The sequence below is a fragment of the Ornithodoros turicata genome, chromosome 5, assembly GCF_037126465.1.
Source record: "Ornithodoros turicata isolate Travis chromosome 5, ASM3712646v1, whole genome shotgun sequence".
NCBI classification, from domain to species: Eukaryota; Metazoa; Arthropoda; class Arachnida; order Ixodida; family Argasidae; genus Ornithodoros; species Ornithodoros turicata.
In genome coordinates this window covers 18696654-18724284 of record NC_088205.1, presented here as the reverse complement: position 1 = coordinate 18724284, position 27631 = coordinate 18696654, and the positions used below count along the sequence as shown (strand labels likewise).

The 27631-nt window shown below is 46.6% G+C and overlaps 1 protein-coding gene and 1 long non-coding RNA gene across 5 annotated transcripts in view; one reads left to right on the top strand and one right to left on the bottom strand.

Annotated features, from left to right (window-relative positions):
- Positions 1-14009, bottom strand: part of LOC135395352 (uncharacterized) — a 69959-nt gene extending 55950 nt beyond the window's left edge. The window contains exons 1-7 of one of the 2 annotated variants that reach the window (XR_010423032.1): positions 13828-14009; positions 10548-10672; positions 10409-10490; positions 10248-10307; positions 8922-8992; positions 6600-6699; positions 5261-5340 (exon numbers count right to left, since the gene is read on the bottom strand). This is a non-coding gene — a long non-coding RNA (uncharacterized LOC135395352). Of the gene's footprint in view, positions 1-5260; positions 5341-6599; positions 6700-8921; positions 8993-10247; positions 10308-10408; positions 10491-10547; positions 10673-10777; positions 10851-13827 lie in introns of those variants that run through there. The other variant, XR_010423033.1, reaches the window with a different exon arrangement.
- Positions 1-27631, top strand: part of LOC135395351 (delta-sarcoglycan-like) — a 71598-nt gene that overhangs the window by 40137 nt on the left and 3830 nt on the right. Inside the window, exons 1-7 of one of the 3 annotated variants that reach the window (XM_064626589.1) lie at positions 1378-1622; positions 19325-19661; positions 20771-20872; positions 25103-25190; positions 25263-25382; positions 25447-25519; positions 26246-26369. In XM_064626589.1, coding sequence (XP_064482659.1) covers positions 19332-19661; positions 20771-20872; positions 25103-25190; positions 25263-25382; positions 25447-25519; positions 26246-26369 — 837 coding nt within the window. In that variant the 5' untranslated portion in view covers positions 1378-1622; positions 19325-19331. Of the gene's footprint in view, positions 1-1377; positions 1623-6030; positions 6160-19324; positions 19662-20770; positions 20873-25102; positions 25191-25262; positions 25383-25446; positions 25520-26245; positions 26370-27631 lie in introns of those variants that run through there. The other 2 variants (XM_064626588.1, XM_064626587.1) reach the window with 2 other exon arrangements.

Genomic DNA, 27631 nt, shown 5'->3' with positions numbered 1-27631 from the left:
ACTCGACTGCACAGGAAACCCTATCCCCTCCGTAGCTTCTTTGCTAAACCTCTTCCATCCTCTCAGCTGAACAAAGAAGACACGCAACAGCAGCTATCATCCGAAACTTCTATCCCCCCCCCCCCCAGCTTCCTGACAGATAACATAGCTCAAATAACGTTTTCCCTTTCTTTAGGGATGCACAAGGAATAAAATGTCCTAGCGGAAAACATTCTACAAATAGATACAGAAGAGATGCACAAATGGATCGAAGGTAATCGAAAGTATGGGCAATACTTGAAATGCCCCTCGCGGAGACTTACTTCCAAGGTAATGCATCTTTCCCAGTCGTCCCGTCGACAATTTTAGAGAGAAAGACACGGATGTCTCGAGTGTACGGCGGTTTTCGAACGCCCAGTATGTACACGCATGAATATGCCCAGGGTCTCCTTGTTAAGGCGACTTTTTTTCTTATCCGCTTTAACGCAATGAAGCAACTGCAGCTATGCTTGCTTAGCTTGCTTAGCATTGCTTGGCTACTTCAAAATTGCCGTTCATCTGAGACTCTATATATTTCCTCAGTCCACGGTTAAATCCAGCCCACCAACGCTCTTTACTTATTTTATTTATTTATTTTTGCGGAATAGCAAGCTGACATACCGCTTAGCTTACCTTTCCTTCTTTTCTTCTCTCTCCGTCTGTCATCATCACTTTTTCGTCATTTATTGTTGTTTATTTCTGGCGCACGTCAAAAGCAGCCCAGATGGTCGAAATTACCCGCAGTCCTACCCTGCGGCATGTGCAGCATGTCACTACACAAATAGGCTGACTCACCTTACGTGTAAATCTGCTCCAAATTTGAATTTTTTCCCCCTCTGTTCTAATAAATCTCCCCTCCCCCCCTAAAAACACTTCTAAATACTTTGGACACCGTAGGACTTCGGTCCTCACTGTGAGGTGGTACTGATTATTATATTTCCCAACATTACCGCCACGACGATGAAACCACCCAATCTTCATCATTAAAATAAAGTTGTAGTTCATCCGAAGCCATAACGCAAATTATTTTCGCCGAGAAGTGTCATGTCACACCGCAATTGGAGGCGCGGCCCAATCTCCCGGAGTGACGCCGTCAGATCTGTGTTACGTAGCACCAGCCACATTTTCACTCTCGACTTTCGAAAATTCGTCTCCTAGGAGCACGGTGCGGCGCTACGTACTTGCGCTTACTCTGTTTCGTCACAGAGTGACGTCAACATCACTTATTCACGCTAACCTGTTCTCTGAAGGACTTGAGGGATTTCTAGAGGGAGTACTAACCAAGTGGCTCTCTCACCTACGATCACCGTTATTGGATTTTATAGCAGCGACGAGGCCGAGTGTATACAGATCAGCTCGTCGTTAGTAGCTCCAAGGCCATGCTGAAGACTGCATGCATGGGAGGTGTAAGCTTCGAATCTCACCACCGGGCGAATTTCCAGACGGATGTCGACACACCTCCCCGCGGCCCAGGACACACGCTAATAAGGGCAAACTTTGAGGGTACTGGACCTAAGAATTGTGTACTCCAGCTCCGAAACTGCACTCCATTTCCCGAAAGCTACTGAGAATGGAGAACTGAAATCTGCTTCGTATCCCGATCCGTACGTACACATCTCTCATACGTATTGTATATGTGTGTATATCCGATATATGCTACGCATAATGCTGAAAACGTATTCAGTTCGGTTCCATAACTATTCGTTTCGTATTTACTGTTGCTATGTGTCTGTTCGCTTCGTATTCGCTTGGGTTTATTCGCACATGCCTAATGTTAATCCTCACGTCTATACACTGCTTATAGGCACAGTTGCTTCGCGGTGCTAACACGGAATGGAAAAAAAAAAACACGCGTTTTACGGTCTTGTACAACCACAATATCACAGTTTGCTCAAAGCAACCACAAGTGATCCTCTATATGAAAAGCAGTGCGAGGAATATAACAGACTTATCAACTATACAAGCATTCAAGAAGAGCGCACGTTAGAAAGCGATAATAACGTTCGACCACCTCGACAGCATTATCCTCAACATCCTATTTATCAACGACACCTTTCCTCTCAAAGAAACATCCGTGGCGCACACATTTTCTTCGAGCAGCTCGAAACATCGACTTCTTTGTCCCCTCCTGTACTGACATCTCAACTCCCGACAGTGTCATCTATATTGATCAGCTTCCTGCCTTTCCAGGAAGCATACTTATTTGGGTCCGTATAATACGATCTTCTTAACGCCCTATCACCATCCATATAAGTCGGCCCAGGTCCATTTCTGCTGCGCCTTGAGACCCGTCGCTTTGTCTTTGCTAAGAATGCTGTTCGCCAGGAAATATCGTACAGATTCCGCGCTACAGGTTCATCTGTCAGGTTATGCTGGTCTAAGGCGGAAAGGGATGGAAAACAGATTGCATTTACGGGCATCGTCAGGTGGTTGCGCCTGTTTTAAGCTGATAGATGGCAGAGGGTGCTTTTAAGGGTAAGGATGGAAATAAGGTAGATAAATGTTGCAAAAACGAGTGTGTATTGTCATCAGCTTGGAGCACAAGTATGGGGCTTATAGTTATGATACCTGTCTCGTAGGTTAGCGTGACGGTATGACCTGCCTCAGATATAAGTCGAAATAAAACTTATAAGATAAACTGTGTGCTCATCCACAGCTCACGCTCACGTAAGCGTGAACTTTTGTGTCCGTCACAGGGGGCTAGAGATTAAGGCCACTCAGGACTAATTTCAGATTTCCTATCCAACGAGTTTAACCTGTACCGGTGGCTCGGGTGATTCCTAAAGCACGAACATTAATGTGCTGTCGGTGACGACACAACAAGAGAAACGCCAGGTACAAAATCACATTACGAATAACTGAGTGCCAGCCTTTTCTTTGAAAATCCTAACAAACCTGTGGCAACGGTTTGTGCGATGACATTAGTGAGTTGTAGTGCATCGCATGCTATCGCCTTTGCGTGATAGCGTTTGTGGTTCTGCGCACGAGCAAAACATAAAGAGAACTTGGCGGCATCGGCAAGAGAACTTGGCGGAAAGGGGCATCGCGGTCGCCCCTCTTCGAGTTCCGTCGTCTGCTAAACCACGTGAACTTCGACGTGCGGGCCAATGAGGGTACTCGCCACCGTTGCAGTGCGGATGTGACGACACCGAATATAGTTGGGCAACCGGCTGCTCGGTCGTTTTGAGATCGGGAAACTGCTAGCTGGCAAATTCCGGGCGCTCGGAATGCGCCACGCGAACATGCGAGATTGCTTCGCTTTGACCAAGCGACTGCTCGGAATCTGGCAAAAAAATGTTGCCAAGAAATGACCACCCGAATTCGCCATAAAACTCTCTATTGTCAGTGGCCAAGCAACTGTGCCTATGAGCGCTGCACACACGTGGACAAATGAACAACAGAAAGGAGTGGGGGTTAGTATGCATCTGAGGCTGACTTCAAGGGAAATTGCGCCGACATCCGTCAGGAATGTCTGTCAGAAACGCCGCCGATAACCTGAGACAGCACAGCCTATGGTGGCGGGACTCGAACGCGGCACCTCCTACTCCGAATACTCCCTATTCCGCACATTTCTCCGGCGGCTTCCAAGTACTCAGCTTCAAGCTTCAACGGATGGCAACGATAGTACTTCGCATCCACACTCACTGATTTCATTAGGAAAACGCCACAGAGCAGATTTTCCATTTGTTCTTCCCCATTCCGAAACGCAACGAATTTTCGGACACTGCGGGCCACTCTTAATCAGACACTCTGGAAAAAAAGAAAAAACCTTATCCCGGCTGGAGATATGGACACAAGGGTACGTTTGACCCGAACACATCTCATGGCATCTCGACGAAGTGCTTCCTCAACGACTGAGCTCACTGATTGAAGCAAATCTCGCGGGAGGTTCATTCTATTTGTTACGACACGAGCGGGGGCGACAGAGCTGTACTTGCTCGTCGTCACTGCACGCAGATGGATTAGAGTTGCAGTTGCATTTCTGGCGAATTGCGTGTCTATAAACGGGAGTGAATTCGATGCCGTGGAAAGTTACTTCTCCGTTGTCGAGATTCCGTTTCGAGTTCAACTTTGTCTCCGGTGAGCGAAGCGAGCGTATATATGCGCGTCCGTGGTGATTATTTTCGGAGGAGACATTGCGTCAAAAGTTTGATACTGCGCGATTAGAATTTGAAAACGTGCCCCTAAAATGGAATGCTAGAAGCGCAGTGTCCGGTTGCGAGACCAGCTCCTCATTATGACGTTGTTGCAACATTGAAGATGAGGCATCAGTGGTTTATCCACAATCCCAAGCACGGAGGGGCGTTGGAAAAAGTTGGAGGAGGGGGCCATTATTATAGTTACGTCATTACAGTTAACATATCATTACAGACACGTCTGAAGCTGAAATTGCAAGGGCACCCCCTGTAGGAGGTACACAGGTGAAAAAGTTATGGGGGTGTCACTGAACATTTGTGGGGTGTTTGAGGGGTGTAGGGGGCCTGGATAAATCACTGTGAGGCATATAACTGGAGAAACCATCCCGGGTGATGAAAATACGTACGCAGTATAAGAACAATAATACGTGTCTTTACGCCGCGAGACAATGTACCTTTTTCACAACGGCTTGTGCGCATGCGCATGGCCTTGAGGCGCCGGAGAGGGTTATCTCCGTCTTCATTAGATGGCGCAGTATGCGGATTTGTTTTGACGCACTCCGAACGTGGTTCGCTGGAGAGACGTTAGGATTCGACGTGTATGTGAAAAAGGTCCATTATGATCATAAGCGACCCTACAGTGGTCGTTGTGTGGATTACGCACGTCGCACACCACACATATTTACTCACCCGAGAGTTCTTTAACGTGCGCCTAAATCTTAGCACTCGTACATTTAACGTCCTTCGCAAAGGCGGCGTGTCTAAGCAACTTGCACCCTGGCGTCCTCGGGTGGGTTCGAACTATAGAAACATTGCGATCAGCAGGGGAACTTACTAAGTGTAAATGTATTGCAAAGTATAAAAGTTGCGCATTTTCTTAGAAGCCTACTCCTGCGAAGTCCGTACTTAAATAATGGCGTTTGTACATTGCGAGTAAAGACCGTCAGTAAATGAAACGAAGTCTGGATTGTACTTGTCAGTGTGAATGCGATTGTGACTGGAGAGGGAACTTATGCGGATAAAAGAGAATCCTTGTGCTTGTCAGCGAGGCTTGCGGTGTTCAACAGAGGGGGTTGTTAGCACGGTATAAAGGTAGTACGTCTTACCAGTAGCCGAGTGGGGTTCGAGTCAGCTGCTGGTGCCTCTAGCAACGGCACCTCCCTCGTTTTTCACGTTCAAGGACGCTCTGGCGAGAAGACATAAGGCAACGTTGAAGGAACGACGCTGCACACGGGATTGCGCACACTGCACTCTTAAAAAAAAGGGTGTATTTTAACATTTTTTGGGAGTAACCTTGCCACATAGATTACTCCCTTTTTGAGTGTACAATTACTCTCAAAAAGGGGTCTCCTCACTCCCTTCAGGAAGTGAGAAAGAGTAATTGTACACTCCAAAGGGAGTGAAATATGTGGCAAGGGCGTACTCCCCAAAAGGAGTTACAATACACCCTTTTTTTAAAGAGTGTGTGACATCATACTTCTCAATAAAAAAGTTAATTTCCCTTTACTTTCGCGTCACTTATATTGCCAGTGTACAGTGTAAGACACGCAGAGGACATAAATTAGGGAAGGGAAGTTTCATCAGCCTCCGCTGCTCCTAGATTCGCCACCATCGGGTATACCCTGAATAACAACTTGGAGGCGTTGCCTATATGGTATCAGCACGAGGAACCCTTCTTCATACAGATCAAGGACCTATATACGGGCGCCATTATCAATAACGACGAAGGACAGCCCCATAAAAAAGGCCCGCGACAACCGTCACAGCCTCCAGGGGGAGCCACTTCAATCCCTCCTCAGAGAGGGCATGGCAGCTTTCTTAGATGGCCAAACTAAATCGAAACCGTCGTAAATCTGAGACGCCTCACTGCTGTACGTGTACAGCTGCCACGTTTACAAGCGTTTACGAGCGTGTCTTTCCTGTAAAAAGCAGCTTCCTCGTGTAGCCTTCGCCGGTGGTGATGTCTTTTACTACCGGTGCTGATCTGCTGGCAGATTGGAGCGAGGTATGTGGGTGGTATTTAATTTATTTTCAGTCGTTTTTCCGCAAAGAAAGTCGGTCAGTGTTGCCGATTACCTTTGCGTGCATGGGAGAGTCGTTCTCGGGTTGATATTGTTGGAAACAAATGGTCGATAAAGCCTTCCTTAGTGTTTGTTTGAAATACCTTATAAGGCTTTCGTAAAATCCGCCCCACCATGGTGCACTTGTAGCCACGATTTATTTGTTGCTGTTGTGGTAGGAATGAACTTTCAACTGATGCTGTGCGCTACAAGCCAATCCACGACTTCACTGTGCACGACTGTGTCACCATAATGTACTGAGCTCCCTGTTGGACAATTTCATTCCTTAATACTGCTGCTTGTGAACGCGAAAATCCCTTTTCAGCTTATCCATGACCGACATGATCCATATATCCTCGGGTGTATGTAAATGACGTGAACTCACCAGGGTCGACGAAATGATTGATGCCGACATTCAATCTTGTAGTCTCTGCAGTCTTTTATCCTTTTAGGTCCTGGTCACGGCACCATTCTGACGAGGCTAGCTGAAAAGAGACACGTCCTTTCAAACTGATGTTTGTTAAAAATTAAGCGAGTGACACTTACGCACGTTCTTCTTCCGATGCTGATAATGCCCGTTGCATTTGTAACAAGTATCATGCGGATAGCATATAATGCAAATCGCGCAGATGCGGATATAATGAAAAATCTTACGGATCAGGGGCGTCATTCTTGTTATTTTCTTGGGATCGCGGTCTTAGCTAGGCCTAACGTTAGCGACGAAACATCTCATTTTCGCGTAAATAATGATGGCGGTGCGAAAGTTGAAGCTGATTTTGCGGATGCGTACATGAGAATATATTGGCTACTCACAGTATGAAATTGAAGCAGTCTGTGAAAATGTTTTGTCACGAAATCTCCGCTCCGCCGTTCCAAGCACCGTCCTCCATTTTGGAGAAAATTCTGGTGTCATGGCGGTCCCCATGGAAAACGGCAACCAATGAAGTGCTCCCAAGTTTGATTGACGGGGCGAGCCTCTTTTTTAGGCTCCTCCTAATGGCCAGACTTCCTTTTAATACACGGCACTGCCTGCTATCAGACTGGGGTACCGTAGTGTCTGTAGTGCGTCTCATGAAGAGGGGTATCAACATAACCTGTCAAAACGCAGAATTTCATATTGCTTTCATAGAGTACACTCCCTCCCGTTATGTAATCGGATATGAGAAGGACTCAAAAATTAACTCTTTCAATTTACTCATCACGCGTCGCCATTTTTCGTGGCAGCTCAGAGAAAAGTGATACCACGTGCTGTGTCAGGGATCTCGCTTCACGATCTGAGTGACATTCAGTAGGGGATATAACATGAGAAAGCAGTTTCTTTTGTAATTGGTGTTGGCCCGAAGCACGGATGCCTCTGGACAAAATAAATTTTTCTCCAAAATTGAAACATCCTCACCAATAACCCAAACGGGTACAACATTACCGTAAAGTGTGCAGTTACATATTGAGTACATACGGCACTGAGGACTGGTGTTCTTGTCAAGAAAAACGACGATACAGACTGGAGGAACGAAAATACACGGAGCGCTCAGACGTGTATTTTAAAAATCAACGAGAATTAATGCGATACTTCGCAGCAACGGCGAAAGTAATGCCGCATCGAAACTTCTAGCTCCACCAGCACAGTGTGATTAGATTATCTGTCATCTAGTCAAACTAGATGACGCCCAGTGCAGCTAGTTCCCTTACATTATCTTTTAAAAATTAACCATGTTACAGTCTAGCTTGCGAAAATAGTAATCAAGTTACAGTTACAGCTACCTCGTGAAAATAGTAACTTAATTAGAGTCGCTTTTTTTCTGTATATGTACAGTATGTATTTTGTTTGATCAACACTAAACTCTATTTGATTGACTGATTTTTAAGAAACGAAATTTCTGTAAGTGCAACTATCAAAATTCTTATTTTAGCACTTGTACTGTTCAATAGCAATTACACAACACGATTGATAGGCTTAAGCAGCAGTTGCTTCTCGGAGGTACAAGCCTCTATCGTTTCAGTCCAAAGACATCCCTTCCCGCACTAAGAAGTCGTTCAACAGGAGCGCCCGTATCATCTTCCCGATGAGAAAGTCGTGCAGAGCGTGTGAACATATGCCAAGATATGGCACTATACCACGGCAACTTAATTACAGTTACTGTGGACAGATCCTTTCACAAAAAAGTGGTAACTATTTAGAGTTTTGCAAGTTGCTTTCCCAGAATAGTAGCTCGTTACTGCAACGGGGTATTGAAGGACGGACACCGTTACAAGTTACTTGTTGCAACTCAGTTACTACCCAAGACTGACCCCATGTATTCTCCGGGACAAACTTTGCACAATAGCTTCGGGAATATCTGACTGACTTGGACGTTACTTGACCTTTACTACAGTAGCAGTGATAGCAGTGACTCCGTAAAATGCATACAGAGGTCGACAACAACAGAAAAATTCTGAGTAGCTGTGCAACCTTTGGTATTCGCTCAAAATGCATTGCAACTCGGACCCTGTTCAGATGTTTAGGAATGTTTACGATCTTTCCTGAACGAGTTCGTATTGCAATTACACAAGACAAGAACCTTCACTAAGAACATTTCTCGGTGGAGCCATCCCGACGAAAGGCCTGGCGTCTTGTGCTTTCCACTCCCGCCACCTGCATCACCACACCTCACGTGATACCCAAAGTCGCATCACGCCACCTTCGCAGCGCGCTTCTTCGGTGACTTACCGTGCCACGATATCTGGGACCCACGACGCGCGCAAGCTATCCGATGCTTCACTCCGCATACACAGATGTCACTGTAAAAATAATAATAATTCAGTGGTATTGTAAAGATTCGCGAACCGTTCGAGAAGTAAGCACTAGAAGCTGCCCTCTCCAAACCTATTAGATTGACTGTAAAAAGAAAAAGCGGAGATATCCTAGACTTATTCAAAACTAATAAAGAATAAGAATGCTCTCTAACGTTTCGTCAAGCTTGAAGATGGGCAATTCGGAATAAATATGACGTCGCCTTTCCCGTTACGTACGTATCTCATTCGGACAGACGACAAACATTGAGCACTAAGAAAATTCTCACGGCGACGCAACAGAGAAAAAAAAATCATCGACAGGCCACCTAGTCTGAAACCCGAAGCGAAAGAAAAATAATGTTTGCCATTTTCCCGTACGGTTCGATGGCCGAGAAAATAGCGTTTCGAGCGACCATTTTTCTCGGTCATTTTTCCTCTAAAGGAAAAGCAAACAATTTGGTACAAGAAGACACGGTTCTTTCACCATTCAAACTTAATTATGGGTAAAGCAAGCGGGAAAAGGAGCTACACGTGACGGCGATGATGGATGCATCAATCTTTATAATCGTGAGGTAGCCTTGGGGCTTGCGGCGTCACAAGGTAATTAATGGAGTCACGCTCAAAGGGCGTTAAAAGCAATATCGGAAAGTAACGCGCCTGCAGGACAGCGAACAAACAGGTATGTCAATAGAAGATTCTACAACAACAGGATATATCAAAGATGGAAGTTGAGTCGGTCACTAAGTGGCACAAGTTACACGAGACAATTTGTGCCATGTATACAGGGTGTATGCTATAAAAGGTCAGTCACATTTTCGTGCAAGAAGTGATACCTCCTTGATGCTATAACTCTATCAAAAGACTTCCTCTGCCTCAAAGTGAATAATTTTAAGCTAGAGGAACCTACGAAACGATTGTGGTTACCTAGCACTGTGTCACAAAATAAATATAACCATGCAAACTTTCACCTCCATCCATCGGTACTGCGCATAGGAAACACATGAAGACGAAAGTTTCCGTGGCCGTGTTTATTTTATTACGCAGTGAATGGTAACCAGAATTTTTTTCGTAGGTTTCTCTGGCATAAGTGATTCACTGTATGGCAGCACAAGTCCGTCTTTCAAATAGATATAGTGTCACGCGCGAAAATGTCACTGACCTTTTATAGCATACACCCTGTATTATACCAGATACCGTGATATATACCAAGAAACACGGTATTGTTTGATCAACAGCTGTGAACCGGTATGGAGCGTCTCACCTGTCGCTCGTAAGGCTTCACGATGCGTCCTTGGATAGAAGGTGATGCTGAACCGATTCACTATGGAAAGAAGGAGACGAACGAATGAAGCAGTCTTATAACAATTACAATCAATCTAGCAGTGATGTGTAACAATGAGAAGAACAATTATGCCCACTCACGCGGCGTTGAAGGGATGTTGAGGAAGTAGGTCTGTACGGATCCGAGGCGGTGTCCTTGAGATAACCTCCTTCGGAGCCAGGACTGGGAGGTGACTCCGATTTCAATCCTGGCTCAGGCTGTGCTCTATGGATGTCTTACCTGGGTTTCCCTCAGACACTATATGACAAATGCCGGCACAGTTCTCCTCGAAGTCGGCCCAGGACGTACGATCACCAGAGAGCTGCAGGCAAAGCGCTCGGTGTCGCATATGGACGGAGGAACGCCTGAACCAAACATTGAGTAATATAAAAAAAATCATAAAAAGGAATAAAAACAAAAAATCAACGACAATGTAACACAAAACATCAACATGCAATAGAATATGCTACCTGCGCGCTGGAATACTTGCACGGTTGGGTAAACATGGAAAAAAACACACACTTCAGCACGCTGCAAAACAAGATAAAATGAACAGCCTGTGCAATTCATATTTAATAACACCAGCAAATAAAGACCACTTACCAAGGTAACCTACCTCAGCTGGAAGGAATCTAATGCACTAATGCAGCAAATCAAGTATCAGAAAAGAGCGATTGAGTATTTCTGAAACCCGCTCTTACTATTTATCAGTAGTATTGCTAGCAGTATTGTCCCTGGACAGATATTTCTTAAATCTTACTATTGAAAAGGTGCAAATCCAAAGGAGAACTGCAAATCGTCAAAAACCTACCGAAGTACCCCGCATACCCAAATAACCGTACCTCGCTGAAATGTAACCAGAATGAAAAGACAGCAATGAAACATCATCGATATCACCCAAACTCGACCAGCCAGCCAGCGTTCGTCAATGACGTCATCTTTCAATTGTGAAAAAAAAAAGGAAAAAGAAAAGCCACGTTTTCCCCAATTTCACCACTGTTATCATGAAAATGATATTAAAATACTCCTCCAAAATACCCCAAGAGAACAACAACCTGATCGTGCTGAAAGAGTTGCGCGATTAAATCAGCAGAAAACAATGTACACAGCAGCAAAATAAGCGAAATAGCAATCAAATTTAAATCCAACTACACCAGCAAGGAACGGGTACTTGCGAAATTACCATACCTTAGCTGAAAGAGAAGTCATTTACCAATGCAACAACGAAATCACAGGATAAATCACTATCTGTCAAAAGAATTCTTTCGTTATCAACAATGTCTACTGAAAGCGAACTGTAAGACGAAAAAATTTCACATTAATCACTTATCGAATAACCTTATACCAAGCTGAAAGGGAACTATAATAAGAAGTAGAATTTTAACACCATCAGTGTGAACGGAAACCCGCACAATAAGCGCAAGAAAAATGCAAACAGCCACAAAATAAGCAAAATAGACAAGTCAAACAAGTTACAGTAGCGGCGCAACGTCCCGAATTCAGGGACCCCAGATCCCAACCGGCGCCCCATTCCCCCCCCCCCCCCCAATTCCCCACCGCCATCACCAAATCATGCCGGGTAACCCCTGTAACCCCCCCCCCTTTCCGCCGCCCCTGAGTATATTGCCTTAGCTGAAAAAAAAGTCATTTACCAATGCGACAGCAAGAGCAAATAATTAAAATCGACATTATCGACATTAATTCATTATCGACAACATCTACTGAAAGCGAATTGCAGGACGGAAACATTCACTTATACACCTGTCAGACGTACTAATTTAGTGTCACTTTCAGCGAGTACACTTGCAATAAGTGTCATTCTTTACGAGTCACACGGCATCTTTTAGTGACACTAAATGCAAAGTACACTTACGATGAAGTGAGTTCGCCAAACTCACTTCACTTTGCCTGCAACAATCAAGTACGTAGCCTCCACGGCAGGAATTGCGTAACAAATGCTTATTTTTGGAAAAGGAAAGAAACAACCCAACCGGAATTTATATTTGGACAAGTTTGTTAAGACAGCGCTGATTTATATAAGAAAGACGTAAGGATTTTTTGGCGTGATTTACCGGTACTCTCGTTCACAGACTGCCCAGTAGAGTTCGTAATCCACTTCGCGGCAGCCATATTCGTTGACATTGCACGGTGGTTAAGTGTTTCCGGCGAAATCGCGAAATACCCGCAGTGAAGCACTGAATAACGGAAGACAAAACAGACAGGGCGTCATGGTCTGAGATAGAAACCCACGCTATCAGAACATGGGAGGACCAAGCGAAACGCGAAAGTGTATGCTTCAATAACTATACCCAGCTGAAGGGTAACCGAACTAACAAACGGCACTTTAACACCATCACTACAATCCGACGGGTCAGCCAGCCAGCCGCCATTTGTCAATATGATATCGCATTCAAAATGCGTCAAAACATGCAGCCACTATCGGTACATTTTTCTCAATTTCATCTCAATCTTCATATGAAAGTGACAAATACCAGTGTCCAGAATATATTAAGAGAAGAACAACCCTACCTACCTGTACTCATAGAGTTGCGCGGTTAAGTAGGCACAACAAAAATGCAAACAGCAACAAAATAAGCAGAATAGATATAAGTCAAACAATTACACCAGCAAGGAACCGGAACCTACTGAGCCACATTGCTTTGGCTGAGAGGGAAGTCATTTACCAATGTGACAGCGAGAACGAATAATTAATTGTTCAAAGAACATTTCATTATCAACAACATCTACTGAAAGCGAATTGCAAGACGAAAAAGTCCACTTGCATCACTCAATATACTTGAATAGCCATACCCTGAAAGGGAACTAAAGTAAGAAACGGCGTTACCATCACTACAACCCGAAACCAGGCAGCCACCTTTGCCGTTACCACTAAACTGCTAAACACATATGCGATGAAACACCCCAATCATCATCATCAAAATAAAGAAAAATGTTGTTGTTCAGAAAACAATTTGGCACAGCTGAGAGGTAGGTCAAAATGTAAAAAGAGTACGCTCGTAGAAAATACATAACAGATGGTTATGGTGGACAACGACCCCCCCCCCCCCCCCCCATACGCTTCTTCACTAAAACAGATACACGATAGAAAATGGCGGTACGAAGACGATGTTGCACGATAACGAAGCTTCGTCCTCTGCAATGAAAATGGGACGCCACTTTGGCATGTCCGCCGCTTTGATCAAATGGTTGGGCCCTGTCTGCGAAGCCATTTTGGTTGTTATAAATCATACACGGCTGATTAGAAGTATCGGCATTCGTATAAACATATTCAAGACAAGAAAATTAGTTAACGCTGCATTAATGAAAGGATACTGTCCGATATAAGGGTGCCGGCGGCGACGATGTCTGGTCGACGATGAAATATGCAAAATCTTCAGCAATTCACAAAAATATCTGCCTTATGAGCTTCTAGAAGCTTCATAGAACACTATGCAGTAGTATAAACCCACTATTTATTGCATAAACATGACGTCAAACTATTTTAAATTAGGTCACTTACCGTGACGCGAAGCACCACAACGAACGTTTGGAAAAGTGTCGTCTGCGATAGTGTGCGGGCGGGCTGGAAGACAGCATCGTCTGCGATGCGTGCAGTACGCAAAAATACGCAAGTGCCAACCTCGAAGAACATGTAATACCTTAAATGTTCCAAGTTTTAATATGGTGGTCGCTTAGCATTCGACAAATTTCTGTTCGAAGAACACCGCATGGGTAACAAGACAAAACCCGTCACCAGTTCTTGTTACCAGATGGCGCTAGATGTGTTCGCGAAGCTCATGGCGAAGCTCGCGGTTCAATCGAGCACGCGAGGATGCGAGCATCTCGATGTTGCTTTTTTTGATGATCTTTTGATTTTTGCATCGCATTAACAGATAAAAGCGCTATGCTAACGGAAAAGTACGTAATATGTAACGTTTGCGACTCTGCATTACCAGACACGTACAACATGTAGAAAAATGTAGACACCAGCCTTCCTCCGCGTCGTCTGCTCGGCCAAGAGTGAGAGCGGGATGTACCGACGCAAACGGTTCATAAACAAATCAGAAGCGTGATATAACACCCTTGCATTGTTGCCGTAACGTCACATATAACATCATAACGTCACGTGATGTGGGCAAGCTTGCGCTTGTCCCATCCTACAGTTGTCAATACAACGTCGCATATTTGTTTTCCACACGCTCTAACACAAAATGAATGTTTTCGTTGCAGATTGTTGGCACCCTCATTAACTGGTTCCCCGTCACTTCTCATCGATATTCGCGTGGTGTAGCTTTGACGGAAACTTCAGGGCCATTTTACGTCAGCCGCAATCAAACTTCCAGTCATAAAAAGAGGGAGGAACCACAGGAGTAATGGAGCGAGCTAGCATCCACGACACGTCTTGACAGGGAACCCATTGTTAGGCCTTCAATGCTGCTCCCTAATAGGGAGTCAGTCCCAATGAAAGTCGCCGCCAAAGACCCCTCGTTACGACGCCACTTCCCTTCCCATTTGACAGGGGGAGGAACAAAAGAGAGGATGAGCTCGTTATTTTGTGTTGGGTAAATCGAGAATCGTTGCTCCGACAGCAGTTTGCCTAATAAGGAGGTGGCTTGATGGACGTGGGAAATGAAAGCGTCGATATTCTATAATCACTATCATATTCGACACGAGGAGGCGCAGGCGGCGATCATTGCACGTGATAGAAGGCCTCATGACTCGCACTTGAAAGGCGGCGGATATGGTTCCAGATGCGGTCACATCCGCGCAATACGTCTTGGTTTGTGGATAGAAATATAAAGTTTTGAAATCCGCACGGATAAAGTACGGATGAAACCGCGAACCTCTGCGGTGCCCTTACTTTATTCGCAAATATGAAATAAACAAATAAGCATTAATGTATCTTTCGGCAGACTTGAGAGCACGCAATGAATTCAAAATGGCATCGAGGTATGTCATCCCTTGTATTGCTTTTGCTGGACAATTGCGGATGACATATAGGTTCCTGACTAGTTTGCACGCTGAGAAGTGAAAACATATGTATCAACATTTTTGTCATGTGGATTTTTTCCTACAAAAACAATGACCGCGGATGTGCGCGGCACCCAATATCTGCGCGGGTGCGGATGAGGATACACCTATGTTAACTAGCGCGCGTTAACTATCTTACATGCGCGATTACCGTGCGGATGTGCTCTCCTGTAGCTATGGTTTCTTCAGTGTCACCGGTAGTGTCTCTCATAATGCGGGAATGCTTACAATATTCAGAGATAGTTCTGATAGAGGTATAATTGGCTAAGAAGTGATACAATATATATATATATATATATACAGGCTGTCCACCGTAGCTATAGAAGTAATTTTTTAAAAATTGACAATCACTTTTTCCCAGTTTTAACCAATGGCGATGTATTCTACGCCTAAAGGCCCACCTTAAGAGGGCACAGGTAAGCTTCTGTGTGGATGCATTAATTAACTTTCGAATTATCAACGATAAAAGAATTACCCAATGAGAACATCGAATCCCTTGGGGTCACTGGTAGCATTACCCGTTTCAGAACAAAAATCGAGAGAGTTATAGCACGAGGAAAGGGCCTGGAAATAAGGCGATCTGGTGGTCGTTTTCGACGCTCAAGTGGAAGCGCTCCCGCTTTCCTTTCCTCTGTATGCGGGGGAGGGAAAACACTGTCGAAGGGAGAACACATTGCATGTGGACAGACGGGTGCGACAACTATTTCCTACCCCCGCATACACGGGAAATGAAAACGGGAGCGCTTCTACTTGAGCGTCGAAAAATGACCACCACAGCACCTTATTTCCAGGCCCTTTCCTCGCGTTATAACTGCCTCAATTTTTGTTCTGAAAACGGCAACGTTACCAGCGATCCCAAGGGATCCGCTGTTCTAAGTGGGTCAGTCTTCTATCGTTGAAAATTAAAAAGTTAATTAACGCAAGTTAATTAATGCATCGTCACAGAAGCTTGTCTGGGCCATCTTAGTGTGGGCCTTTAGGCGTGGAGTGCATCGTCATTGGGTAAAACTGGGAAAAAGGGATTTTTCTATTTTTAAAAGTTACTTCTATAGCGAGGGTGGACACCCTGTATATAACCAAAAGTGTCTTTAATGACACCACAAGTTATGACGGATGATGATGACGGAGACTTGTGTTCACATTTGTGGACTTGCATTGCAAGTCTTTACAAGAAAGAGGGAGTAGACGCGTTAAAATACCTAAGCCGTCCCAAGTGGATAGTAGGAAGGGAGTTGCCTCAGGACAGAAGCCGCCGATATTTCGAACAGAGACTGTTCTTCTTCTGGGCACCGTCCTCATCATTGGCATGGTATTTAAAGGGTTAGGTGTGACGTGTTTAAAGGTTCATGCGAATTGTGGGTCAACAGCCCATTGGTGGTTCAACAGTGGTTCAACATTTGTTGAAAACGGAAGGCGTACGCCTTCCTTTTCAACAAATCAGGGCAGACAACTGTATCATTCGAGATTATCTATTATATTTATATCATTTCTGATGTGATGTGATATGATAAATAAAAAAATGGGGATGTGAGTTGCGACGAAGTCGAACTGGCTACCCCTGTACACTTACACACAGAAAGTACAAACAGATGATGAGATGATGAAAAAACAAAGATGCAGATTTCGATATATTCACGTCTCCAGGTGATCGTGATACAGATGCCGTTCTACGCAAAGTCCCGCTGCACAACAGGGATCGTTTTTGCTAGGCAGCGTCTCACCCCTTTTGGCAGCATGCCGTTTCACAGCCGTTGCTTTTGCTCCAAATTTCAGTTACAAAAACAAAATACAGATCGCGAAAAACTCCAAATCCTCGAGGAATAATCAACTCTAAAAAATACGCTTCCGAATATGCCAAAAAATTAACTCCACAAACGCGGAATTCTACAGCTATCACTAGGGTTTCTGGTTTTCGGTAGTTACCGAAAAGCACCGATAAACGTACGCCGGTAAATTTTTCTCATGTTCGGTGGAAACGGATGTTGCACCGATAACCACCGTAAATGACCTTCTCAGGCTGCTCGGTTTTGCAGCAAAGAAGGGAATTTGGAACGGGCAAAGCAAACCAGCACTCGAAAACGACGGTTATCCACCTCACTGTGCCCTTGCACTTCACTCAACTTTCCACGGGGGCGAAATCTGGAGGGTAGTTCCAAATAGTGTGTTCACAAATACACAGCTGTGTACTCACGAACTGCTTTGTTAAGGAGCACCGAATGTGGCCTGGTATGTGTAAGCATGCTTCGGTCGGAGAGATCTCACGAGAGAAACTTGAAGCAGCAGAAGTGGTCCGGGATTCGAACAGGGGTCCTTCGCGCGGAGCGTCTTATCCACTGTGCCATGCAAGACAATGGCAGCGCCTGCTTCAGATCGCTACACCTTTCTTTCATGGGCACTCGTTCGACCCTCTTTCTTGTCTGGGAAAGAGAGTGAGGAGGAAGGGAGTAGAGTTATGGGTTACGTCATCTTTAGAGGTAACGAACCTCAATTATATGCCAGTAACCTTGAATGGCACCCAAGCAGCACCGAAATAACTATTAAACATAAATGGAACTTCTACGTTCGAAGACGGTAACATTATTTCAAAAGTTATCCTGTTTTGAAGATAACGTTAAATGTTACAAGATTTAGAGTGTATAGCTAGCGCCAGTGTCGTTTCTCGCCGATTTTCACCGAGCTTCTTGTTGTTTAAGATATTTCCATCGAAAGCCACCGCTTCGTGGTGAGCAGAATAACCACCGTTTCTTTTTCACCCGGTTTCTCTAAAAAAATAAGCACCGAAAACCGGAAACCCTAGCTATCACTCACTAAAGGCTGGTTTAGAGTCCAACGCAGCGGGGCGTAACGACGCGCAGCGCACCGCCGCGCATCGTGAGCCGCTGCCGGTGAGTTCATAGTTCGACGACACTCGGCGAAGCGCTGCGCTGCGTGGCGGCAACGCACGACTACGTCAGCCGCCGTCGGGTGAATAAAGCAATGCTCTACATCTGGCGGTGGGCAGCGAGCTAACCAGCTCCGGTGGCGCAGCGGTAACGCGTGCGCTTGGAGACTGGGAGGTCCGCGGTTCGAATCCGCGGGCCGGCTGTGCCGTCTGGGGTTTTTCCTGGGTTTCCCTCAGATGTGTAATAGGCGTATGCCGGCACAGTTCCCCTGAAGTCGGCCCATGGACGCAGCTATCCTCCCCCCGAGCGGATTCCGCTTCTCGGTCTTCCACTTCACCCTTTCCTCTCCTCCTCTCCACCACCTTTCCCTTCCCGAGAAACATGCCGCCTAATCAGGCAGGCAGACCTCTCGGGTTCCTCCCAACGACACTCCTCCTCCTCCTCCTCGGCAGCGAGCTGTACACGGCGTGGGTTCTGGTGGACTCGCATTCCCCAACATGGCGTCGCCCATTGAGCTTTTGATTGTAACTGCAAAGGAACATCCGTGCCTATATAATACACGACGGATGGACTATAGAAACAAGCAAGAAGGAGAACAGCTGGGAAGACGTGCGACTTTTTTCTTCAATTCACAGTGTCCTCGTTTGCGGGTACCAACTGTATTACAGTAGTACAAAAACACGATGGGAACACGGATGGTCTTTAGTCGGATTCCAGCACGCGGTTACAGTTGCCAGATAGGACCGCTTTCCCACTACGAAATGTGAAAATCTTTGGTAGCGTTTTCGTTGCGCGGCACCGATTCGCGTCAGACTATGATCCCGGTAGGATGAGGAAGCGTGGCGTAGCGAACACTGGCTGTCGGCGCGGAACGCGGGCGGCGATGGGCGAAGACTACGTTGGACTCTCAACCAGCTTTAAGTCCTCCAGACGTTTCTCCCGCGGGAGGTCACAACGACGCGTGCCATAGAAACGTTCCTGGTGCACACTATCCATTGTATACTTCTTTAAAAATTAGCGAATTTCGAGCACGCGCGTTGTACGAAGGCAGAAAAAAAAAGGTCAGCTCGGAAGAAGACACTAATGCGAAAACTTGGTTGACAGACAGACGATGGCGGCCTCTTCAGCCGGCAGCGGCGCTGTGGTGCCAGCCACCAGTTCCCTAACCCGCCGCCCTTCTGCGTGGGATGCCGGTGTCAGAAGAGCTTCAGCCTGGGACCGTAGGCCATCTACGTACACGGTAGAGTCGGCAGCACTTCGTGTGGTGGCAGCTGCTGAGCTGGATAGGATTGACGCCGCCTGCAGGAGGACTCCGTACAGAATCGGGATCTACGGCTGGCGGAAACGATGCCTCTACCTCCTAGTCATTTTGCTACTGGCTATGGTCATTATGAACATTGCCCTCACGGTTTGGGTGCTCAGGGTGCTAGATTTTTCACTGGTGAGTACATGCGTAAGTGAATGAGTGCATTGGTCAGCAACGGAGCGTTGAGGACATAAGCTTATACATAGACTAGCTGCTTCACGCAGTGGTGTAGCAAGACCTCCAAGGTAGGGGGTCTCGATACGAATACCATCCCTAGTTCCGACCCCCCCCCCCCCCCCGCTGATACTAGGTGCGCCTCCACAAACATACTTGTGCATACGGCAAGATAGGAGAGGCAACTCTAGCATAATTGATTTGAACGTTCACAATGTGATTACGTTTAGGCTGTCATGAGGCCGTGTTACCAGATTCCAGAATGGAAGTATTTTGAAAGGCTCCTACTTTGAAAATCATTTTAAAATGTAGACAGACGCCAGGAACTGCAAGAACTTTCGCGATCGTCACATTGGTCCCCCCCCCCCCTCCCCGCCCATATAGCGCTTTCTCCTCGGATTTGCACGGTTTGCGTGGGTCGGCCCGTGGCAGGTAGGGGGGGCTCGAGCCCCCCCTAGCACCCCCGTGGCTACGTCACTGGCTTCACGACAGCTGTACATAGAGCGGCCCATACAGGCGCCACTCTTCCAGTCCAGTTGTGCGGTGTAAAAACTCTAATGCAAAAATTATGTCACAGTGTTAAGCGGATAGGGGCGGTGAAAACTGACGTTGTGATTTCCAAGTTGCGAATGACGTTCGATATAAATTCCGGGTAGATTTCTTCATATGCCAAAACATTTGCTGGTAACCGCTGTATTGTTGACAGGTAGCTGGGCCTCAGTGTATGCAAGACCGTTCGCTCGGCGTATGATAGTGGCGGAAGAGGTTGCGGAACAAGTAAAGATGAACTCTCGGTGACATGTTATCGCTCGCAAGTCTGCCGCAAAATGATAATTTGTCCGAACTCATATTTAGGTCACTTTAAAGAATGGGTCATCAATTAATATGTAGCAACACCAGCGAATCACATATTAACGTAGGAACTGTGTTTAATGATGCTCTCCGTCCGAGGCAGAACACCGAACTGAAGACAAAAAGTTATTTACAAAATCATATATCCATCGATGGTTTTTCTATGCTGGGTAGATGAAGCAGTGAGAACAGAAATTTATTAAACTATCTCATTCCAGGACGGCATGGGACGACTACGAATAGTGGAAGGTGGAGTACGCCTAGACGGCGAGGCAGAGTTCTTGCACTCTTTGTACGCCTCCGACATACGCTCCAGGAAGGTAACACACATTCATGTTACGACTATCCATATGTGCGGGCTGTCTCATCTAACGTGTTAAAGGAACATGCGCCAAAAATGTTTTCGGCGTTGGCCCGATATTATAAAGAATTCCGATGCTACTTTTCAATTCATATCGGTGAAATAGGATGCTGGGAATAGGGTGGTTCAAGGTTGACCGAGATATCTATTTCTTTAAATACGATGAAAAATTCGGGAAGCACCAAACCACGCCAGTTTTACAAAGTATTCACCGTGCGCATTTAGTCACCGCCACCATCGCTGTGCCAGGTCTTTAATGCCTTTTGCGTATAGAAAGAAGTGGGCCGCTGTCGTAGCCACCGCAGGACATCTTTCTGGAGGGTTTCATCTGCGTAGAACCTCTTTCCTCCAAAGTCCTCTTTAAGGGGCCCAAACAAATGGTAATTGCTTGGGGCTAATCTGGGCTGCAACGGGCATGGGGGAAAACCTCCCGGCGCATTGCGGCGCTACCATCAAATTCGCAGTGTGAGGCCGGACATTGTCATGAAGAACGACCCTTCCGGACAACATACCAGGCCTTTTCTTGCAAATTTCATTTCGCACGACACCCTCTATCAACGTGAAGTAGTACTGGGGAGTAATCATGACCCCTTGCTCCAAGAAGTCCACATGGATGACATCCCGCATGCCCCAGACGACAGTTCCCATGGACTCCCCAGCAGACGGCTGCATCTTGCTTTTCTTTGGCGGCGGTGAAGCCGTATGTCGCCGTTTCATGCCGCGCTACTTTTTGTCTCTGGGGTGAAATGATGCCTCCGGGCTTCATCACATTTGATGATTGATTGCAAAAATTCGTCCCCCTCGTATTGAAACCGGTTCAGCAGCTGCTCAGAAACAGAGCCGTTTATGAAGAGAGTTTGGCCATTCTGTGATCTTTTGCTGTCTGGAGATGGGGAGCCGCCGTGAAGTTAGAGCCGTCATCGCTCCGTCCACTTGACCAGTATGAAAGGCGAGCCGCGGCAGCACGGGGGGATTTCAAGGCTGTACGTCTTCTCCAAAATGGTGGAATGAGAGATTTCAATGCGATAGCCAAGATTCAAAATGGTGCCACTGGCCTTGGCGCCGCTCATCGTGTGACGTCAAATGGCGCGCTTTGAGACAGGCTCCTCCCAATGGCCAAACTCTCCTAATAAACGGCTCTGCTCAGAGACTGCCATGCGCGCTCCCTTCTGGTCACAAATGAAGTGTCGGGGAACCCACGTTGCACAGACTTTTCGGAACAGTAAGTGCTCGTGAATGATTGCCTCTACACTGCCGACACTAATATTACGGGCTGCAATGTCCCGAACTCGCCGGTTCTGGAGGATGGCTTGCTCAACGCCTGCGATATTCACTGGCGCGTGACTGCAGTCGGACGAACGTATCCATATGGTTCATTCGTCACCATATCCCGTCCTTCGCCAAACTGTCTGCACCACTCGTACACTTTCCCCCTTAACATCGTTTGTTCGCTATACTGTGCCTGTAATCATTTTAAAATCTAGCTTATTTGACGTTCCCCATACAAGGAACTTGATTATGCATCGCTGTTCCACCGATACGGACACACTGCTCCCTGCCATGATAGGTGACCCGAGAAGGATTGCACTTCGTCCTCCGAAAGATTTATTCATTTACATTTGCTCACTCTTTTTTCTCGAGCAAGAGCCTCGGTCAGCCTTGAACGACCCTTGTACTTACGCATGCGCATATTGTGAACATCAGCCCATACCGAAAGGTGTCTCTTTTGCGCCCCCCTGCAGGTGGGCTCGTGCAACACTACCTAGATAGAGGAAGCCTGCTTACTCGTCACCATGACGTAACAATTAAGAATCCGCCAATGAGGATCGTGTTTCCAACGGCCGTAACCAAGCACGAACGTGCTTTCAGCGGTCGTGGCCATGAGGACGAACCACCGTCGTCTGCGATTTGTGATTGAACGTCCCCGCATACTACATGGGAAAACTTAGAAATAAAACACAAAAGGAAAGCGTCTGGAGAGAGTCTTGCACGTTTTTTCTAAACATTTAGGTCTGCAGGTGAGCTGCAATCATTTGCGGCTTCTTGAATTCGCAAAACGTTGAATCACAGTAGCAGACCAATTCTGACGCGTAATCGAAGGAGGGAGAGGAGGCAATGAGCAGGCCTTCTGTATCTAGGAGGCTTTTGCTCGGGGGGGGGGGGGATTGGCTCCTCCCACACAGACACACTGTAGACGCCGACATTGCTTGTGTGAAATATTGGGTCAGTTGGCATCCATCCAGACCAACGCCACCTAGGTACAGATGGCCTGCTTATTGCCTCCTCTCCCTCCTTCGCTACGTTGACATATCTAGTCAGAATTCGTCTATTACTGCAATTCGCCGTTCTGCGAATTCAAGAACCCGCAAATGATTGCAGCTTACTTGGAACCTGCAGACCTGAATATTTAGACAAAAAGTGCAACACGCTCTCCAGAAAATAGGTTTTGAGAAAGATTGGGGCCGTATTGCGCTGTATCACCAAGTTTTCCCATTTAGTACGCGGGGACGTACAATCACCTCTCGCAGACGACGGTGGTTCGTCTTCGTGGCCACGACCGGTGAAATCACGTTCGTGATTGGCTGTCGCCGTTGAAAACACGATCCTGATTGGCTGACTATTAGTTGTTACGTCACGTCGACGAGTAAGCAGGCTTTCTCTATCTAGGTGGTGTTGTCCAGACATGCTGATAGCGCAACAACTGACGTGGAGAAAACGTTTGTCCACGTGTTTTATTCTCAATTGTTGCACTACTAGCGTTTTTTTGTGCACAGGGTTCATTCCTGTTGAACAGCCATAGTAGGATTCCTGGCGAAAAGAGCGTCGCCTGATCTCCGCTTACAAACCTCAAAACACTAGGACGAACTCGACCGGCTGTTAGCCATGCTCACCCAACAGTCGTTGACGACCCTTAATAGGATGAAGGAGGACTCCTTCCCCTAGATCACCCACGAGGACGTGCAGCACTAATTGTCGGCCCCATGCATTGTTGTCAGACGCTACGTGCACGGAAGGGCCCAAATCAGGGCAGGGACTGTCGAAGCAATCAGGGCGACTCATTAAAGACACTGTTTCCGGAGATACCTTCATTAGAGCGCATACTTATCCTGAGCCGCAAACGCGGAGTGATTACCGCATGTTGACTAATCTTCATCATGGTGGCCACTGAACAGGCACATACGAGGAAGAGTGTGTAAATTGCTGCCTGTATGTTTGTTTGTCTACCTGCCGTTCAGCAGTGTTACAACTTACGAGTATCATAGCGCGCTGATTCGAAAGCTTATAGCGTGTCCTTTTTTTATTCCGTGTTAGCGCTGCGAAGCAACTGTGGCTATGAGCGGCGTACAGATGGAGTGAGGACAGCAGGAAGGATTGGGGACAGGGGAGTTAGTATGCGTCCTGGCCCGACTTCACGGGGAACTGTGTCGACATTCTTCTGGAAAGTATTTGGAACACTTAGGGAAGACCTCAGACAGCATAGCCGGTGGTAGGATTCGAACCCACCACCCCCCAGTCTTCAGCACGGCCTTGGCTGCCACCAACGATTGGGACGCCTTAACCCGCTCGGCCGTGCCGCTGGATTATAGCCTGTAGTTTCTCGTTAGAGAACTATTATCGGAATCGATAATCTCAGAGTTGGTTTTCTTCATTATCCGCGGAGTTGTTTCAGCTGTCCTTTATTGGCAATTGCCATTTCATCGCCTCGACTGAAGCAGGGTGAATGGCAATTATCTTAGATACTCAGACGCAGCACTTATCGATGGGCGATGGCTCCATCCTTGGCCACGTGGACATAGCATAAAGCCACGACATCGTCTATTTTGGCCGCAGACGATGTGAAACACTAAAAGGCTGTAGGTGCGACTGAAAGAGACTCAGCTTCATGGGTATGGCCAGTGAAAACATGAACGCGACTGGATCGACTCCTGATAATTACGACACGTTCGAGTAATGATCTTAGGTGTCGTTGGCCCAGCCTACTAGACTACTTTCATTTTGTGATGATCAAGTGATGCTGTCGTTTGGGTGACGAATTTTCATAGGAGAGACCCATGTTGCAGCATGTTGCTCGGGGAGAGGGGGATTGTGCCTTCTTGGACCAACTTCATTGGGAACTGACCGATTTGACAACGATGTGTACGTTTACTGCACTGTTTTTTATTTTTTTATTTTTTCTCGTATCTCGCAGGAGCAGCCATTGAAAATAGAGTCGGCAAGGAATGTCACCTTGAATGCCCGAAACAAGCATGGCCGAATATCCAATCGGCTGTTTGTAGGTAGGCCCACGTTCGTTATCTTACTATTGAACATGGAAAACTCAGTTTCTGACCTTCTTTGAATGACGACAGGGGATTCGATTGTGGAAGCTTTCGCCGAAGAGTTCTTGGTCCGAAATCCTCAGGGGAAGCTTCTCTTCCGAGCAGCCGAGGACGAGGTGGCTGTAGCAGCGGACACACTACGAGTGACAGGTCAGTAAGAAACAGTGGGGTGACGTGGAAAAACCGTCTGACTGACTTTCGGAGAATGCCACAGGTCCCGGAGGTGTCCGATTCGACGGCTCACTGCAGACGCCGTTAGTGCGTGCGGAAACCTTCCAGCAACTTAAGTAAGTTCCCACGTAAGTAAACAACATTACGTAGTGGATGCTGAGAACCATCTCTACATATACCTCATCACAAGTACACACTTACATTTCACTCACGGTCCTTTCGAAGCAACCGAGAAGTTTTCCATCTAACGCAATCCCATGGTATAGCAGTGGTTAGTAGCAGTAAGTAGGTGTTGTTTGTATACATGCAAAATGCTGCTCGCGTCGCACGTGCCATTTGTCGGAATCGAAACAGGTTAGCACACTAATCAAGCATGAACCGCGATAAAGCAAGCCACAGAGAATACACACACAATCCATAGAAGATAATAGAAATGCGTGGGAACTCTTACAGACATAACCATCTAATTTGTGGACAAATTAAGGCATTCCCTCGTCACAGTTGAGAAGAAGATTCGGAAGCCATCAACTCTGGGGCTTCATGTGACCGCTGTTGGCAGTACTCGTAGTGCCTTGGGAAACAAATCATCTTTCGAATATGTGTAGCTACTTCTCTAGGAAATCGTCACAGTCACGTCCTGTAAGACTCACCAGCGAGCTCGCCGTCATTTTCTCAGTTTCGTTCAATGAGACCCAAGTTGGGAGCGTGACGCCGACGTAGAAGGAATAGGCAACCTTTCTGTTGGGCGGACTGAATAGGAAAACGGGAAACGAGGAAATGGTTAATCAAACGGGACGCCCAAAGAAATCAATAGGTTGCTTAGGATTGCCTTTGCTTTGCAGACTAGAGTCTCCAACTCGCAATCTCGTTATGCAAGGTCCGCAAGGTGTCCTTGTGGAGTCCAGAGCCGGCGACATCAGTGTCTCATGCTTCAGAAACTTAACGCTCAGATCCAAGGAAGGAGAGGTAAGATGCACTTTCCTGATGCACGCTCAATCTCCTTTTCTCAGCTTTCCTATGGTGATGTCTTACCTGATTTTATCTGGGATATGAGAAAATTGAGAATCGAAAGATATAGCCGAAACGTAGACTCTAGCCTCCCTTAAATGTAAACAAATCACCAAGATCCCCCTCCCCCTTCAGTCGTCATCTAAGTCGCATTTATTCTTATCTGTTTATCCATATATACGTATAGCCATCTGGACTTTTTTCTTACTATAATATATAGATATGATATATATTTGTGACATGAACAGCCTCATCAACAGCTGCGGAACTCTATGCCATCCTCTTCTCTCTGCAGCATATCGTTGAGTTTACCCCGCGGGAATGGGCACTGTTCACTCATTGAAAATCTGCATCGCAAGCTATTGAAAATTCTGCCATACGAGGCTAGTCTGCTCCCCTAATGACGGATGTGTTAATGGCTTACCACCTTGTGTGCGAAGCAGGGCACAGGCTGGTTCTCTAGTGGACTCCAGCCCATTGTGGTATCGGGGAGATTGAATAGGCCGACCGCGCCGCAGAAGCAGGTCTCTCCTCTCGGAGACGAACGTGTATTCGGCTGCTGAGAGGAGACCCTCGTTCCATTCTTCGACGCCTCGTGACACCCCTGGCTTCTCGGCAGTGGGCAACTGACATCCCCCCTCCCCATTTTTGCTGAGAAGAGTTGATCCAACACTCGCTTTCGGCATGCCACACCTCTCGGCAAGATGCCACGTTAATTCATCGAATGCGACTCCGTGTGGGTTTTAGAGCTCAGTGGCGTTGCCGCTTGAGACAAGTTGACTTTCTCAGATGCTGTCACTGCCGAGCTCTAGAAGATCTAATGCACATTCTTCTTCATTGTCCACACTACCAACCTTCCCGAACTGCACTCTCCGGGTCTCTTAATCGGCTGGACTCTCGCCCCACCCCCCTTCTCAAAATTGCTTGGTCCCTGGCCAAATCCAGACCACCAACGCTGTGCACTCAAAGCTCTTTTCACCTTTTTGAACAGCATAGGACTACCATGCTTATTCTGAAGGGGCTCATTATTTAATAGACCTGTACCTGTTTGTAAACAAATGACGTCATAATGTTCGACAGCGCCACGAGTTTGGTAGAGCTGAACTACGTTCAAAGCTAGTGGCGAACAAGGTCGCGCCCGAAAGCCACCGTCTTGAGGGGATTACGATGGTCTCTGAAAAGGACGCGACCTTCGGTCCTACTTTTCTTTCAATAGGAGG